Here is a 13,917-nt window from a genome sequence, read left to right on the forward strand (position 1 = left end):
CCACTGTAACGTTTTCGGAGATTACTTTATCTGCAAATTGGTCCCTCCTGTAATTACAAGCCATTCAGATCCCTTTAAGTAACAAACCCTCCCTCCACTATTCTATTTCCATCACCATGCTTCATGGTTGGGATGAGGTTTTGGTTTGCTTTCATCCTACATGTTTTGTACCTTTGACAAACCATGCCGATTCTGTCTTAAGGAACAGTTCAACATCCGTCTTCTGGAACAACATTCCATTAACATTATAAAAAGTCCGGAATTTCACTCGTAAATAATTATCTATAGATCACTTATAGCACTACAGTGCTGAGGTGCAGGGCACAGAATTGTTGTATAATTTACCCTCTACTGGATTCTTCTGGCTTGCTTCACACCTACTACTGTGCTCTAGTCAGTTTAATTCCATCTAATGTTATCAAATGAACATGTCAGAGAAGGGACACGCTTTTCTTAATCTCCAATGGTATGAGGCATTCAAAAATGAGCAGGTGCTAGGCTTTCTTGTGTGCAACCACAATAACATAGATTCACCTCTTATTAAATGTTTGTGCAAACAAAATGCAATTAATATAATAAAAATTACGGGTACTGTATACAATATTTCAGATGAGTTTATCAGTAAACTTTCAAAACAAACTTAAAACTGAACAATATTATAGTTTGCTTTAAATGCTATATGACAAAGTCATAGGCCTGCCTCCCCTGTTTTTCCACTTTACATTTTTTCCAACAGTGACAACGATGCAGCCATAGGCAATGGAGCAGTTTGCCTAAAAATCACAGTTGTGCCAGATGAAATGGTAGATCTCTTTGATGGTGCGCCATGCAGCAGTAAAGTCCAAGCAGGACTGTTTGATTCTGTTGCCTAGATACAGATGACCAAAATACCTATTTGTAAGCTGGGGAAGTTGTATCCCATAGCAATGGAAGTAAACCAGTATCTTGTTTTAGAAGCTAATCTGGTTAAGTACAATAGACTATAAGACTGTAATGTTCTGCTGGCAGAATATTATGTGATTTATGTGAAGGATTCTGAACACTCTACTGCTATGCTGGCACAATATAAACTAATAAATAATATAATTAATCAGAGGCGGACATTTTACAAAGGAGAACCACCTTAATTGCCATTTGCGTATCCTCCCTTCTAAGGAACCGCCTTAGTTGCCCTTTCGTTGTCAACCTGTGTTAAAAACATGAAACCATACTTCTGATTGTTTTGGACAGCCCAGACAGTTTTCATTTTTCACACAAGGCCTTTATCATTTCTGCAAGACAGACAAAAAAAAGTGGGTGCCCAAGTGGTTTTGGTTTTGGCTGGAGCTGTATTTAGCTGGAGAACATTTTCAAAGAAAACCAACTACATGCGGTTGCCAGCCCCAGGAACATATAAAGAGTCCTGACATCCAAGAAAGCCAAGACAATGCAGATCAACCTCTGCTACAATCTAGCAGAGTGTTCTGTTTCATTTTAATGATCTACATTTTACCCAGTTAATATTTATTTCATCATAATGTTGAGTTAGATTTTCCATGGCACCTTTTGAAAGAATCAGGGTCATATAAGCGAAGCAGTGCCAGAGAAAGTTTTGTAGACCAGATTCTAGAACTGACAACAGAAAAGCGAGCCAACATGTTGGAGATGCAGCCAAAGAGCATATGGAGGGTAGATCAGGTTGTGAGCCTTGCCAGTTCTGGTGGCTGGGACAGGGCGGATGTCAGGTTTGAGTGATATTGCACAATGTAAGCTTCCTTCGTGCGTTCTACTGTTCATTCTCCGTCCTACGAACATGGCTTTCTGTAGGTCGACTGCCGAGGTTGTCCTCATGTTCCCTCACATTCCTATTTATTTGTATGAATTCATTTATGAATCTAGTGGTCTGCAAATTCCCTCCGGCGCCATTTAAGTTTATTTATGTTCTGATATTAAAATTCTTCGTACAAAACATGGGTGGTTTTCCTGAGTGATGGCATTTTAAGTCTGATTTTTTTTTTTTTTAATGCTTCAGTTGAGCTTTCTTGTTGTCTTCCAGATCTTAAAGGCCAATAAATCAAAACCATTACCTTGCATGAACGCAAAGTTATAATTTTGTCAACATTTGCATACCTTTTAGATAGATGTATATGCTAACTGCATGATATGTAGACTGCTAAAGCACTGTGTATCATCAATAAGTGAGTTTCTCTTTCTTACAACCTCTTCAACCTTTCTTTTCATCCTTGTTGCACCTTAAAGTGGAAGTTAAATGTTATGTATAAAAATAGTGCTGACAGGCAGGGGTAATATAACAGAAGAGACTGTGTAAGTCAGAAGAGACAGTGCACAGGCTCGGCAGGATTCTTGCCAAGACGAAGGAACTCTTCCTTGCACATGCGCAGGAGTTACCTCATCTGGCTCTGGCCAGTCATACCAGTGCTGTAGTGGATCACCTTGACAGATAAATCTGCTAATATGCTATGCATGCAAGCATATTATGGCTAAAAAGCTCCTGGGGGCAATCAGTATATGAAACGCCAGATGAAGAAGATGGCCAAAGAAGCCAACTTCAAAAATAAATTGCCAAAGCACCCATGTTTCTGTCTTTTGCATGTTTACATTATGCTTTTCAAGCTAAGGGTACAGTAGGATATGTAGGCACAATTTTACCAACCTTGGGCACCCAAAAGAGAAGGGGGGAACTGTAGCAAGGTGGTAGTAAGGGGTGTAGTGTGTGTATGGATGGACCTCAAGCTGGAGATCTTGCCTTTTGATGTTACAATCCAATAAGTAGCCCCAGCATCTAAAAAAAACTGACATATCTGTTTTGGTGGACTAACCTTTTAATTCTAGCACTGTCCCTGTCTCCTAATTGTGCTCCTGTGTCAACAACCTGTCACATGGGCTTCCGATGGAGACAAGTGGCCATTTTCAAGCATTACACATGCATGGTCTGCTGCAGTTGCCATCAGGAAACCTGACCTGAGAAATGCCATGCAACTGTGGAGAGGAACTGGCTGCAAAGAGGCTTCATGAGATCAGCAGCACTGAGATGAAACAAAAGATGAGAACTGTATGGCTTTCAACTGGTAGCTGTCTGGAGCGTTATCAGCTGTCTCCTGAGAACCTTACAATACTACCTATAATACAATAATACTAGGGATGCACTGATACAGGTTTTTCGGTATTGAGTACCGATATTTTTTTATCGTTACTTAACCATACTGCCATCCTGAGGTAGCCTGATTAGCCAGGCGGTGGGTCATGACCCATCACCCGGCTTCCTGCTTGCCTGGGAAGACTGTGTTCTATCAAAAGCACACCCGGTTCACGCTTCTTTGCGACAATGAAAGGCAGCCTGGCTTCCTGACCAATCAGGAAGTCTAGCAGCAGGTCCTGAGCTGCTGCCCAGCTTCCTGATTGGTCAGGAAGGCAGGCTGCCTTGCAGTGTTTCTAGACAAAGTTAAGCACTTCCCAGCCAATCAGGAAGAGGATAATGACGTGGCTTCCTGATTGGTCAGGAAGCCAGGCTACCTTTGCTGTGTCGCTAGCCAGCGTGAAGCCGGCTTCTTAGCCAGTTAGGGAGGTGGGCTCCATGCTCCCTTGCGGCACTGCGGTCAGAGGGAATCTCCCTCTGACCGGAAGTTCCGGTATCGGGGTAAGAATCTGAGAATTTGGGCAAGTACGAGTGCTCACCCAAATGCTCAGTATCGGTACCGGTGCATCCATAAATAATACCTAAAAATAACACACAGCGTAAATTCGACTATATTCCCTTTAAACTGGCCAACGTTTCTACCTTCCAACACAGAATCATCTGATGACTGAACACTTGTGTGGGTGCGGACTTTCCATGCCTAAGCCGCTTACATCCTATTACTCCATGGCATTCGCACATACGTATGAGCAAAAATAGCTATACAGTCAGCGTAATATGATAAATATTCTCTTTTTTTCTGGTTTAATAATAATGGAAGGGGAAAGTGCAGGCCTGAACATGCCACATTGCTTTGATTGCTAGTTTGCTATCTAATTATACAAGCAGAGGAAGCTGTCATATGTCCTGTTATCAGTGCTGATCTCTGGGGATAAAAATAGCCTACATGTATCAAGAATTACCTGCGATCCAGGCTAATGGAACGCTGCTAATTTTAATACACATCGGAGTGATTAAATACACACTAATCAGCGCAGCGTGCTGTGGGATATGGACCTAATGATGACATTAATAGCGCTTTGCCAAACTTGATCAGCTCTCCCACGGATTTTGAATAAAAAACAAATTTGAAGGAGAGGAGGGAAAAAAGTATTCTTTATTATGGCACATTTTGTTAATTTTAGAGGTAATTCCAGCTTTAGATTGTGTGGTTTTTGCTACGGAAGGGAAGGGACAGAACTACCCTTGCCCATGTGTAAGGGGCAAGACTTAAATTAAATTATATACCAGAGCCCTGTTTGTTATTATCTGCAGGCATGGGTCCATCTGTATCTGTCACTTGGCATGGTCACATCAAAAGAAACACTGCAATTTTACAAGGTAGTTGGGTAGTTGGTAGCTGGCAGGGTGCACATTGCTGCTCTGCTGATTAGGATGGTTATTGAATGGACCTCTAGCACCGTCAATGCTCTTTATCACAGTGAGAACCAATAGCGGCAAGCAAGACAGGTGACGGGGCCATTGTCTTGTTTCTGTGGATAGCTTAAAGCCAGGAGTAGGCAAACGTTCCTTCCAGCTGTGGTGAAGCTACAAATTGCATCATGCATCTGCCTCTCGGATGCCTGTGGTTGCCAGAGTCTTGCAGTGCCTAATGGGATTTGTAATTTCACCACAGCCGGGCAGCCAAAATTAGTCTTCCCCTTGCTTAAAGGATAACTAAACCCAAGAAAAAAATTATTGTGCAACACACACACAGGGACTATGGGAAACAAATGTAGCCAGCCTCCAGAAGGAAGGACAATGTCAGCACCAATTCAGAGATGATTTGAGGATCTACAGCCGAGTGATACACAAATAAGATACATGTTTGTTAATGGTTGAGATGCATGAATGCAATTTTAAGATTTAACTCCTGAGCTTGAGTGTCATTTAAGATCTGAGTATTGCAATAGCTGTAAGTTAGGTGTAGCATGGTTCCAGATGATTTTCTTTAAGGGTGGGTACAGCCATGAGAACCAAAAATTCTGGAAGCCCGTCTTTGAGCATTTTAAAAATAGATCCCTGGGGGTTTTGAAAATAAAAAAGCAGCTCAGGGGTGCAATACTCACCTTACCTGCAGAGCTACCCAATGCAGTACTTCTATTTTACCACAAGATGTCCTCAGTCTGCTGGGTTGAAAGGTCACTCAACGTCAGGGGATAGTATGTGCAGAGCATTCAGCGGGTGTGGCCACAACCAGCGTAGAGTTGGGCTTTAACTATCCAGCATCTGCAACCAACCGAAACAATTCTTGGGGGAGGCCTGAAACTTTAAAGACATGCTTTCCCATCTGTGTTAATGAACTCTTATAGTTATAATTCCTCCCTGTTTTATTTATTTTTTAAATATTTAATAGATGTTGCTTTGTTGTCAGATAATAGGAGCAATTTGCTGCCAAGCAAATCACAGCACTGATGTCAAAATTGATTTAAACCTATATATGATTTTAATGAAATTTCATGGCCAGTTTAGTTGATCAATATGCTATTTGATGTGGGCTGAAATGGAAAAGAGCTGTTATGTTGCAAATCAGAGAAGAATCAGTGCCTTCCATCTTGCTGCAGTTCTTATTTATTTTCCTACATTTCACCCAGGCTGCAAGCTTCCATCAGGCCCGAATGGAGCGGTGAACATTCGCCCCTCATTTTCTGCTGTCATACAGACGTGTCTCCCGTGTGAACTAGGCCTCATCCCCCGCAAAGAAATCACTGGGAATGGTAGAAGCCTGGCTTTTAAATTCCACAGGCTAAATCAAGGAGAAAGACCTATCAATTAATTTGCTTTCTGCGTCCAAACTTTACCGTGGCAGAGAGGTCCTAGAAACTTGCAAGCGCGACCTCCTAAAACACTCTTCCTCCAGTTTTGTCACTTCTCATTCAGCGGCGCGTTCCGTCCCTTGATTGAGTGACTCGCTCTCTTTTCTAAGGGGTTTTTATCTAAAGAAGCCATGTCAGTTCATAAAAATCTTCCATCTCTAAAGAAGACATGCATGCAACTCTCGTCTCTGTTCAGAGCTAATCAGGCATGGTGAAATCTTTCAAGCAAAAATCAGTCCTGGGTAGGAAGATGGCCCAGGAATTATTTTCCATGCACGGTATTGTCTAGAAACATTTCATTTTTTTTAATCTCGTTTCAGTGTTCAGGCTTTTGTGTCCACGCCATGCGGATGTGAAGCAGTTTTTCCTGTCAGTCAAATTTATAACAGAATATAAAGAGATGTATTCGCTGAGGTGTTAATGGAAGATAAATAAGGAGGGAATTTTATCGTTCACGGGTATCTAAACGTCGGCCTTTTAGGCTTGATCCGATCCTTAGCCTGAAATCTGCTTGGTAGCGTGATTTTGTAAACTGATATGTGGCGTACAGTGCAGGAAGTCGTATCGTAGCAGCTTGGTTGATACAAAGCCGGCTAAGGAGGCTGCTTGACAACTAATAGAGATGGAATCGGCTTTATAAATAGTATTCATAACCTGTCTTGTGCCTTTATGCTAGCAGGCTTCTGATGTATTCATTGCGCCCAGCGGAAAGTGTTTGTATTGTGCTTGTTCCAAGGACTCTGAGGTCCGTTTCTGCATAATAGTGAATATTCAGATAATGGCAAATACCCGAGATGTGACAATCTTTCTTTCATAGAACTCTTTCATACAGATTCTGCCAGGGTTGTATACAGCTAAATAGTGACTGGTATGAACCTGGAGATGAACAGAGCTTTGCCCCCATAGTATTGGTTTCTTCCCTGTTCTTGGTGGTCCCGCCATGCTCTCTGTGTACCGGTCTCAAATGGCCAATGTCGGGCTAAACCAATTGCACAGGCACCACCTGCTCTTCTTCTTTTACATATAGAGATGGCGACACGTGCATGCAAAACACAGCTTTTTGGCATTTTGGGGAAAGCCTGTGCTTGTGGTCCCCCCAACTGTCTGAGGTGAGAGCTCCCCCTAACGCCATTGACTACCCCCCTCCTTTCCAGTCCTGATTCTATGCAGACCAACAGTACCTTGTGGATTAATGTCTTGTTTTCATACATTTACAGACATCTGCAAGAGTCACCATAAATACAGATATTACCAAAAACATAGTACACCTAAAGCATTTCTTAAGTACCCCTGTCACAATAGAATCATGTGAGCTCTGCTGGCCTCTTTCTGGCATCTAAGTGATCCTGTGCTTTTCTTGCGCAGCAAGCTGCAAGGAACCTGAAAATACAGCCCTCTGCAAGTTTGAGCATACAGTGAGACTGACCCCGTAATTTGTGAAGACTAGGCAAAGTTTGCTTTATAGGAGGCACCACAAGTTTATTGGTATTCTCCTTCCTCAACATCTGTGTTTAGCAAGTATTCATTTAATATATGATAGTGGATCCCCAGGGCACTATGGGCTTCCAAAAAAGACAGCAGGGCAGTAGTTATTTCCTTTCAGGCAATGCTGTCTCATCGATGAACTTGAACGTACATATTCAGAGGAGGATGAGACTGTGGTAAACCATAAAGGAGACGAGAACTACTCCCTCTAGATCAACAGTAAAATACAAAATATTTGCAATGCAATTTTTCCTAAAAATCAGACAAAAATATATATCTGTAAAAAAATTGTGTTTTTTTGCTTTTTTTAATTCTGACCTTAATAAATAAAGATAATCCACTGCACAGTCCCTTCAAACAGTGCAACAAATAAACTCAAATTAGAAACAGTGGCTGAGAGATGAGGATGGGGGGGAGAGTATTTGTGCAAATTCTCGCCCAAATGCTCCAATACTTGCCTGCGATACCGAAATATCCAGTCAGTGGGAGATCTCCTTCTGCCCGCATTTCCTGAGGGAGCATGGAGCTGGCTTCCTTTCCAAACAGGAAGCCGGGCAGTGTATTATGGCCTGCCCTGCTTCCTGATTGGTCAGCAGCCTAGGCAAGTGAAAGACGGTGTTCTTTTAGAACTTCCTGATAATCGGGGCGCTGGTATTGGCGAGTACAGAAAAAAAAATATCGGTACTCAATATCGAAAAACGCGTGTGTGTATCATGCAAAGTGTATATTAAAATACACATTGTCAATTCTGTGAATATTGCATTATATCCTGTATAAGGCTAGGCTGGAGGCATTTTGCTTAACTTAATCCATGTGTATAAGATTAATATGCAGCTTTTCTGTAATGACCTGTGACTTAAATCAAAACATTTGGCATTTTTTCTCTAGGATAGGAATAGAGGAAAGCATGAAACCACCCCCCATGTTGAAGGTTTTTTTTCCCCCTACTTCCTGTCTGAGTGTGCTGTTACCACCATAAATTATTGAGGGGAAATCTCTCTGAAGTTCACGCAACACCTGACTGTACATAATTTGTACAATTATTATTATGCAGGATTTTTATAGTGCCTACAGTTTGCGCAGTGCTTTACAATATAAGGAAGACATTACAATCATAATACAATTCAAGACAGAATGGTAAGGAGGACCCTTCCCGTGAGGGCTTACAATCTACAATCTCCTTTTTATTTACCAAAACTATCTATTATGAGGCTCTACCTTTTACTTTCCAATCAATTAATATCCAATCAGGTAGGCTAAATGTATTTCTCGGTAGATCTAAAGGCAATTATTCAGTCAGTTTGTATTGTGTGACGGGAGTTCCAATACAGCCATGGATAGCAGTAGAAACCTGATAGGGATTCTAATCCTTCCCTGACTATATACAATATATATGTTTATACAAAAGGTTTTTGCTAGATATACACTTTAAGCCTATATAGTTTCACTTGATGCATTTATTTACTTTTATTTTGGAGGGGGGTTTGTGTGTCCAGCTATATTTCTTTTTAAAAAGCTCATTGGTAACTTTTACTACCTTGTGTCACTGCTGCACTTCACTAACTTATCAGCAGGTGGCTGTGAAGAGCTCAGGTATTGTATCACTAGAAGGGGCAATAACCACAGTTTTCACCAGTCATTTGGCTTCTTTGTATCTTATAGGGCCACAACATCTTAAATATGTGTCTGTAAAGTTTTCTTCTGCAAGAGAAGATTGTGCAGCCTTTTCACATTTACACACTTGTAAAGCTTACGTTTGCATTAGCATTAAAAAAGTCTGTTGGTTAGTTGATTTCTAAATACCAGTTATCTAATTCATCTTAAGCTTAAACATTACACCACTTGATTTTGTAACACTATGTATTAAAATGTCAGTTCAGCAAACGATCATAACAGTATATAGTATATCATCCATATACATGGATGTGTGTAGGTGAAGCCACCAACTGTGTTTTATCAGAGCTTGTCTTGGACAAAATTAATGCAGCTGTAAAACTCTCCTTTGCAATCTAACTATTAACTGCATTTGCCATAATGTATAATAAATGAAAAGCGTGCGAGCAGGTGGTGGAGGTCACTAAATCTAGTGCACAGCTCTGTGAACCACCATCTATAAGAAATGTAAGCCAATGACTGAAGAAGCCCTTATAGGCTATGTAGAAATAGTTGTGTGTGTGTGTTACCTGCCTTATTTAATTGTAATTCTACAATTTTTTTTCTCATCAGTGCCTACAACTATAGTGGCAGAAACGCTGCCGGCAGAAGTGGTCCAGACCACCATATCTACGACAACTACCACCACCTCACAGAAAGGCCTCGTTAGCACAACGTCCGCAGGAGGTATGAAGGAGGGGAGCCGAGGGCCAAAACCACCTCCTGTAATGTCCACTACTCGGAATCCACCACTCACCAGTACCACGCCTTTGCCGGAGAAATTCTGTGAAGCACGAGACGCCAGGGGGATCAGCTGGCCACAGACACAGAGGGGGGTTGTCGTGGAACGTCCATGCCCCAAAGGAACTCGAGGTAGGCTGTCTGCTTGACTTTTGCACAATCACGGTTGACTAAGATGTGCGCCTCAACTCATATAATGTTGCATATGTGACCTTTTATATGTTTACATGCTTTGTTCCCAGGAATATGTTTCAGGTGTTAACTTGGTTTTACTCCCTTTAGTTATCACGTATGTGTCATGCAGCAAATTTAGAACCTTCTCTGTATGACTGCTGTGAGTATTCCCCCTACTTGGCCTTTGATGGTTGGATCTCAGACAAGTGTGTGGAAACATCTGCCCAAATCTGCCTTTTCTAAGTTCTACTCTACTGTCTTAAATTCACTCCTTCCCTAGCCGAAAAGCTGCAGATTCTTGATTGCTGGCAAGGGGAACAGCAATGAAGTGGCATCTTGCTCATTCAGGTATCAAGGGAACATTGTCAGCAAATGAATTGCTAGTGTGACTTAGTGACAGATTTAGCTAGTTGTTGGGAGAGTTTTCAAAAAGTTCTCAGTCTTCTCTGAGGTGTACTCCTAAACACTCTGAGAGCCGCCTCTGGGAAGGAAGGGGTTTTTTGACAACTTTGGTTTTGCTGTGAGATGGGAGTAGTGAAAGTGGAGTTGACTTACTAAACAAGGAGAGTGACTGATCCCTGGACTTACTAAATACAGTAAAACTGGGTTCACTTGAATTATCCAAGTTTTTGTTTTTTGTTTTTTTTTTGTTTTTTTTTGTTTTAATTTCCCTTGCTTATTAGGTAATTAAAGCGATAACAGCTTTACCTCGTTTACAAAGCTCAGTGAGCACTCACTTTCCTAAGTTAACACTGTACATGTATATGGAATCATTTAAGAGTATGCATTCCCATTAGATCTCATAAACATATGTGTGTTTTTGTAAGCGGTAAATTACATATTTCTGTGTACGTTGTTTGCCAGGAACGTCTTCATACCTCTGTCAGATCGCCACCGGCACCTGGAACATCAGGGGCCCAGATCTCAGCAACTGTACCTCACACTGGGTCAACCAACTGGCCCAAAAGGTTTGTCATTGTTTACTTCAGCTGACTCCGCTGTTAGCTTTTTATAAGCCATTACTCATGTACCGTGTATTGACAAGCCTGACTGATTCGCATTACAGATTAGAAGTGGAGAGAACGCCGCTAGCCTCGCCAATGAGCTGGCAAAACATACCAAAGGTCCCATATTTGCCGGAGATGTCAGCTCCTCGGTAAGACTTATGGAGCAGCTGGTAGACATTCTGGATGCTCAGTTACAAGAGCTGAAGCCCAGTGAAAAGGACTCTGTTGGCCGCAGTTATAACAAGGTAATATTTCAATCTGACTTTATTTCTGCTTTTAAATTAATATAACTTGCTGGCAAGATCTGAAAGCTGCCACTGTGTTTTACTTTCTATTATGTGGCAATTGAGAAGTTCTAATGCCAAAGGTGCTGTCCTAGTTATCACTTAGGAAAATCACAATGAGAGCTACCAGCGTACTTTAAAGAGGTTGTGTAAGCAAAACTCAATATCGCTCTGGGAGGATTGTTTAGAGTTTACACACGGTTTTCTTCACCTGTCAATCAATGGTTCACTTCCTCTGAGCCTTGCTGCAGTCTAGGATACACCGTCACAGGGAGAGGAGCACTGGGACACAGTGAAGCATTGCAGTCCATGTAGGGAAATGAGTCACACAGAGGGCAGAAGTCAGGTGCTGTGTTATCAGATTATGCAGCCTGTTCATTTTGAATGTACATCTTAATCAGAACTATGCATTATTTTCCAGTATAGATAAGCTGGAAAAGCCAGCCAAAGAAACAAAAATAAAATTGTTTTGCATTTGCCAGAACTCCTGTATAATACTTCTTCTGTTCACTCCAAGCACTATATTGACACGTGCAGGCTTATTCAGCAAAAGAGTACAAGGAGAAAAGTGCAATGCCAATAGCAACTGGTTATAATCCATCTTTTGCTGGTCTGCTTTCAGTAAAATGAGTTGGGTTATTCAATGTCTGCCATTATTTAAGCTTCAAATAGGTTGCCAATTCCTTTTCAGACAAGGGTGCAAATTGTAAATGTGACATTTTCTTGGACCCTGCCCTGTCCATTGTTTTGGCCCTAAAAAATTTGAAGGTCATCACCAAACAAAATGCCTGTGGAAATTCTGACTGAAGGGCTGTGAAAATAAATCCAGTAGCCATTTTTGTTCCAGACCCAGTATTTTTAAGTCTCTGTTTTAGGTAGCTGGCTCTTTTTGGCCATGTATAGTGCAATAAAGGCACATAATAAGATTGTGCTGGTACTAGCCAGGATCAGGCCATGTACACCATACATATGCTCTTCCAAAGGTTGGCACTTGTGAAAATCACGGTGTTGAGGTCTTCCCATCAATGGTCACCCTTACTGATTCTTCTACTTTTATACTTGCTTATTTACACTCATACCCAATTAAGGTCTCCAAAGTATGAAGGGTACTTTGAAATCTTTCCCTCATTTAGTTATTGCATACATCGAAATCTGATTTCCTTTTTGCTGAAAAATCTCCCTTAATGTAATAATCTGGTTTTCTTTCTACAAAGCTCCAAAAACGAGAGAAGACTTGCAGAGCTTACTTAAAGGTATTATTTCCTATTACCTCCTTACGTCTTGTGGTTCCCTTCCTCCTCCGTGTCACACTGTGCGTCTATCCGTCTTTGATGCCGGGAATCGGGCCAGAGTATGGCTGTACACTGGTGGATGAATTGGTCCTCATTAAAGGGGGTTGCTACTTTGCCTGTAAAATTACTCAAATCTCCATAATGCAAAGATAAGAGGCAACATATCCTGAGGGATAAAGGTCTTTGTTTTGTCACTTACTGAACTCTCTGCCTCTTAGCATGTATATATGTCCTTATATGCTAGTGGGCTGTTTATTTACAGATATACCTTCAATCTGTTCTTACCCACCAGCAATAAATCAAGATTGCTGACCTATCAAAGATTTCATGTATAATTCATGGTTAGCCCTCCTTTCTCTTTACAGCACATATATTACATAATGGTAATTTTTTCAGTTCTTGCTTGATATACTTGGCACAAGCTGGAATCCCCCTTTAATCGTAATCAAATGCCTTACTAGCCAAATTCCCGCTATCAGGCGGCTGACCGCAGTCCGTGTGCATGTTAAGAATCATTGCGAGGAACCATTTGGTAATGAGATCACAGGACGTCTGCAAGAAGGACACTCATCGTTCCGTAATATGTGCAAACCTCCCCACCGTCTCACTCTATCACTCCCACTAATACGCTATGATTAGCAATTTTATTTGTAGTTGAAAAAAAAAAAATCTGTTTTTACCGCACTGCCGTCTGTCATTTGCCTCATTATGCGTCACCTCTTGTCACAAGCCGCTGCTTATTACACTGCATTCTGACCTTAATTTTTGACTAACGCTGCTCTGAAATTAGTTCTTCTGACCAGATAAGAAAAATGTACCTCCTTTTTTTTTCCAAATTGCTAAATCAAAGGCCAGCTTTCACTATGCAAATTATATAGTGGGGTTTTTTTTGTGGTAGCAGAGGGATCAGTTTGAACTTTAGATATGAAGCCTTTATTACCTTGGGACTAATGAAACCGCCTCAGCAGACCAGTTGTCTGATGTGCTAACAGCAGGAAGCCTTTTGCGACACTTCTGTCTTGCTGTGCAAGGAAGGATTTTAAGATGGATTAGAGTTAGATAACAAAGGTGGTAAAAATGTAAAAAAAATAAAATGACAACAAAACATTCTAAGGCCCACGTCACATTGTTGCATCATTTTGTAGCGGGTGTTTCTACTGCTAGGAAAAAAATATTCATTACATCTAACTATAGGTCTGTGCTGCAAAAATTACAAATTAATTTGTAACTTAGTCTTGAGTGATTCAGTACAACTTATGTTATCCAATAAAGGTGCACCTAGGCACACAA

The 13,917-nt window shown here is 41.2% G+C and overlaps 1 protein-coding gene across 5 annotated transcripts in view; it reads left to right on the top strand.

Moving 5' to 3' along the window:
• The window catches only part of ADGRL2 (adhesion G protein-coupled receptor L2), a 217,983-nt gene that overhangs the window by 157,662 nt on the left and 46,404 nt on the right, over nucleotides 1-13,917 (top strand). For 3 of the 5 annotated variants that reach the window (XM_018553128.1, XM_018553129.1, XM_018553131.1), the window contains 4 exons: nucleotides 9,703-10,002; nucleotides 10,909-11,012; nucleotides 11,111-11,296; nucleotides 12,550-12,588. In XM_018553128.1, coding sequence (XP_018408630.1) covers nucleotides 9,703-10,002; nucleotides 10,909-11,012; nucleotides 11,111-11,296; nucleotides 12,550-12,588 — 629 coding nt within the window. The remainder of the gene's footprint in view (nucleotides 1-9,702; nucleotides 10,003-10,908; nucleotides 11,013-11,110; nucleotides 11,297-12,549; nucleotides 12,589-13,917) is intronic. The other 2 variants (XM_018553130.1, XM_018553133.1) reach the window with 1 other exon arrangement.

This window comes from Nanorana parkeri, unplaced genomic scaffold (genome assembly GCF_000935625.1).
Source record: "Nanorana parkeri isolate BGI_ZX_2015 unplaced genomic scaffold, ASM93562v1 scaffold111, whole genome shotgun sequence".
NCBI classification, from domain to species: Eukaryota; Metazoa; Chordata; class Amphibia; order Anura; family Dicroglossidae; genus Nanorana; species Nanorana parkeri.